The 4,331-nt window shown below is 63.0% G+C and overlaps 1 protein-coding gene across 1 annotated transcript in view; it reads right to left on the reverse strand.

Annotated features, from left to right (window-relative positions):
• Positions 1 to 4,331, reverse strand: part of SHH (sonic hedgehog signaling molecule) — a 13,183-nt gene that overhangs the window by 4,928 nt on the left and 3,924 nt on the right. Inside the window, exons 2-3 of the mRNA XM_027770049.1 lie at positions 2,166 to 2,615; positions 361 to 498 (exon numbers count right to left, since the gene is read on the reverse strand). Coding sequence (XP_027625850.1) covers positions 361 to 498; positions 2,166 to 2,615 — 588 coding nt within the window. The remainder of the gene's footprint in view (positions 1 to 360; positions 499 to 2,165; positions 2,616 to 4,331) is intronic.

A 4,331-nucleotide genomic window follows, 5' to 3' on the forward strand; every position in this document is an offset into this window, starting at 1 on the left:
CGAGTTCTCTGCGGGAGAGGAGGGGACACGGAGGGGACAGTGTTGAGTCCTAGCGAGGCGCGTGTGGGAAGGGAGACGCACGCCTGTCGCCTCGCGCGCCTGGGCTAGGAGTGCGCGTGCACGGGGCGGGGAGGGCCTCTTGGCCGGTCCAGCGCGGACCTCACCCCCTGACCCACGGCCCCATCGCCTGCACTTTCCTTAAGGACTCCAGCGGAGACCAAGGCCGCTGACGCCCCTTCCCTTCCATGGTTTCCCGGACCCCAGGCAGAGCTCAGCAGACACCCTGCCTCTCCAGGAATTCGGAGTGTTTGCACTCTGCTTGGACTCCTCAGAAACCCCCCTTGAGCTCCCGGGGCGCACCCCCTTTTCCTTCCACCCCCGCGAATGGCACAGCGCCTCCTCGCGCTGGACCCAGAGGCTGAGCCCAAAGTCCAACGCCCCGCCGCGGGCCACGGTGAGCCGGTGAGGGCTGGGGGCTGGGGCGGGAGGGGAGCAGAGCTGCAGAGGTTGTAGCAACCGGGCAAACATTCCGGAGAAGTGGCCGAGGTGTGAAAATCCGAGGCTGGTGTGGATTTTCTAATTAAAATCCAATAAAGGGCCCAGCACTGTCATTGTGATCTCTGGAATAAATCGGGGCAACCCCCTCCTCCCCCTGCGATTCACACAGGACTCCGCCGGCCTCCCAGGCACTGTTTGCTCAGCCAGCCTCTTCTCCAGGCACTCAGAGTGTATTTGAATTTTAAATGGCGGGGCAGTCCCAGCACTGGCAGCGCGAGTTCTCAAGGCCCCTTGACTACCGCTTTCTCCAGCCCGCTGTCGCTCTCTGAGGCGCACTGTCCCAAGGACAATAATTGAAGTTGGGGCGGGGCGCAGGGGGCCCGGGAGGAGGGGCGGGGAGGTCCCCGTCTTCTTTGCATTCCAATCTCCGGGATCAAGCTTTTTGCAAATAGAGATTGCGAGAAAGAATCTTCCTGCTGGAATTACAGAAGGTTTTTAATCTTCTCATCGGTTTCTCCGTCATGAAGTGCGGGGCTGGCCGTTGGAGGCCCTCCGCAGCCCCCGGAATCCGACCGGGGCGTCGGCGAGCCCGAGTCGCGAGTCGCACGACCCTGCCTGACACGCACTGCGCCGGGTCCGAATGCCGATGAACGGCTCGGCGCCGGGCTCTGCTCTCCCCGGGCGGGACCCTCGGAGTCGGATGAGCCGGATGACCGTTGCTCATTTGGGAGGATCCCTCTCGGGAGCCTCGCCAGGGGGACCCGGCGGACTGGGACCGCCAGGAGACCACGGGTCAGCGCTGCGCCACGTCCTGGGAAGGGCACGCCCAGGGCCCAGCCCCTCCCGCCGCCTCCGTTTCCCTCTGGGCTTTGGGAAGGGGCCAGCCTGGCCAAAGGTTCCCGCTGAGGAGCGGGCGGGTGGGCGCCACCTCCCCTCTGCCTTGCAGCCCGGACCCTTCCCTGGGCTGGGAGCCCAGCTCTCTGCCGGTGGCGCTCCCACGCCTTCGCTTCTGTTTTTTGGAAAAGCCACTATTTTCTCTATCTACGAAGTGTGTCTTGACACTTTAAAAGTGTTTTTCTACTAATATATGCCTGTAAAATACGTTTAGGAGACAAACGGGGAAACTGGGGAGGAAGACAAGCTCCGTGCCATTCCCTGTGAAGTGTTCTGAACGTGCGTGCGGACTTCGCCGGCGTCTGGGTAGGCGACCGCAGAGGCCCGCCCCTGTTCCTTGCTGCAACAGCGCATGGCGTTGCAGGCCGGGGGAAGCCACCCCTTGGCGCTGGCTGCCTGGACGGGCCTTCCTGGCCCTGCCTGACTCAGGGGATCCCAGCTGGGCTCCTACTAAGAGCGGTGTTCTGGGCGTGAGGCCTCTAGACCCCGAGTGGTAATGACCTGGTTTCTGGGCTCCTACCAGGTCTCCCAAAGGCTTAGGGAGGGAGTTAAGTTAGTTTCCAACGCACAGGGGCTTCCGCCCAGGGGAAGACTCTTCTGGGCCTGGGGATGGGGGAGTCCAGTGGGTCTTTCAGCCCTAAAGGGAAGGAAGGGTCTGGACCAGGCAGGCTGCTTCTCCCGCAAGTCCCAAGCCCCTCCTCTCCTTTGGCCATTCGTTTTTCTCCTGCAGTGGGGGTTCCAGAAAGGGGGTGTGTGGTCAGGAAGCCACAGGCCCTGGCATCTGGGCTAGTGGAATCTGCAGCCTGTTTGGCCTCAAAGGTAGGGCAGTATCGGTTGGGTGGGGGGCACCTCAGCGGGTGCGCTTCCACCCCAGAAACCCAGTGGTGGCCCAGCACCCCTCCCTGCCCGCCTGTGTCCCCGCAGACCAGGCTGTGCGGATCGGGTGGCCAGGACGGCGTACCTGCTCTCACCGAGCAGTGGATGTGGGCCTTGGACTCGTAGTACACCCAGTCGAAGCCGGCCTCCACCGCCAGGCGCGCCAACATGCCGTACTTGCTGCGGTCGCGGTCGGACGTGGTGATGTCCACGGCGCGGCCCTCGTAGTGCAGCGACTCCTCTGAGTGGTGGCCATCCTCGTCCCAGCCCTCGGTCACCCGCAGCTTCACTCCTGGCCACTGGTTCATCACGGAGATGGCCAAGGCGTTCAGCTTGTCCTTACACCTCTGTGGAGAGAAGCGGGCCTGCTGACTGAGCCGCCACCACTGGCACCCCATGCACCAGGCCTCTGCGTCAGCTGTCCCTGCCCAGTGTGGGGGCCAGGGCTGCCCAGTGTGGGGACCAGGGCTGCCCAGTGTGGGGGCCAGGAGTGCCCAGTGTGGGGGCCAGGGCTGCCCAGTGTGGGGACAAAAAAATGCCCGGTGGGGGGACCACGACTGCCCAGTGTGGGGGCCAGGGCTGCCCAGTGGGGGGCCAGGAGTGCCCAGTGTGGGGGTCAGGGCTGCCCAGTGTGGGGACCACAAGTGCCCAGTGTGGGGGCCAGGAGTGCCTAGTGTGGGGGCCAGGGCTGCCCAGTGTGGGGGCCGGGGCTGTGTGGAGAGGTGGGCGAGCAGGCGTGGAATGGGAAGGAGAGGGTGGCCCTGGCTAGAGGAGTCAGTCTCCTTGGGGATGAGCCAAGGGCCTTTCTCCAGATCCTGAGGGGGCCACTCCTGCCCTGGCCTCAGAAGCAAGCGCAGTTTTGCAGAGAGGATGGACTGTGCCCCCAGGCAGGAGCAAGGGCCAGCCCTCCCCATTGCCATCCATGCCCCAGCCCTGTCCTACTCTCCACACCTTGCCAGGCTCCCCCTTCCTGGGCCTAATCCCTCACCAGAAGGCCAGAGAGACCTGTGCAACTGCAGAAGTGGAAGCCTTCCGGCCACCTGGGCCTGCCTCCTCCCTAGGGGGTCCCAGGTAGAACTGAGCCCTGCAGCTTCCAGCAAGGGTGCTGGGAGAGGGTCCCCGGAAAGGCGGCCAGGTGAGCTCATTCTCCAGACGGGCGGGCTGGACAGCAAACATTCTTTACCTGGGCAGCCACATTCTTCCCCGTGGAACTGCCGTGCGGCTCTCCTGTGGTCTGATTGTGCTCTTGTTTTCTTTAACTGGCCCCTTCCTCCCCTCTTGTTTTCTGGGCCCCAGTGTAGAATGGTGTCCAGCGAGTTTGAAGAGCAAACTTGAGTGGAGGGAGGGGGTGGAGTGTGCGAGGAGGGGGGATGGGGAGCCAGACAGGCCTGAGGCCGAAGAGCCCTTTGCTTGGGGAGTCTCCCTCTCAAACCCAGTGCGGCCAGGACACCTGAGTACGATGTGAGCCAGGACAAAGCGGAACTGGGGATCGTGGTGTCCCCTGCTCCTGGATCATAGTCAGACAAGGATGCAGTGACAGCAGTAGGCCAGGTGTGTGTGTGTGTGTGTGTGTGTGTGTGTGTGTGTGTGTGTGGCGGCTAACTCACTACCTGGACGCCTGTACTGCTGGTGGGATGTGAACTGAGGGGACATGACCATGGCATGCCCCCACTGGGAGGACCCAGCCAGGCAGAGGAGTCCGCTGCAGAGGCGAGGGCTGACCCCCGACCTGCCGGTCTGGAAGGATGCTGGCTCTGGGACCTGGTTACTAGGATGGAAAGACGGTCCCTCTCCAGGGCCCTGATTTCAGCGTGGGGGACTCGTGTGGGAAGGGGTGAGAGTGGAGAACTCACGCAGGCTGCTGCCCGCTCTACGGAGACGTGAGGAATTGCGCAACAGGAAAAGCCCTGCGTATCTGGCAGCAATAAAAACAGTGATATGGTTGCAGAGTTAAATATACAACAGCGGGGAGGGGCAGAGGGCTGGGGGCCGCCCTGGTGACAGGTCAGTGCTTGCAGGTTTCTGGGCCTGCCAGCAGTTTGCTTTAAAAAAAAATGTCGGAA

This window comes from Tupaia chinensis, unplaced genomic scaffold (genome assembly GCF_000334495.1).
Source record: "Tupaia chinensis unplaced genomic scaffold, TupChi_1.0 Scaffold000110_1, whole genome shotgun sequence".
In the NCBI taxonomy this organism is placed as follows: Eukaryota; Metazoa; Chordata; class Mammalia; order Scandentia; family Tupaiidae; genus Tupaia; species Tupaia belangeri.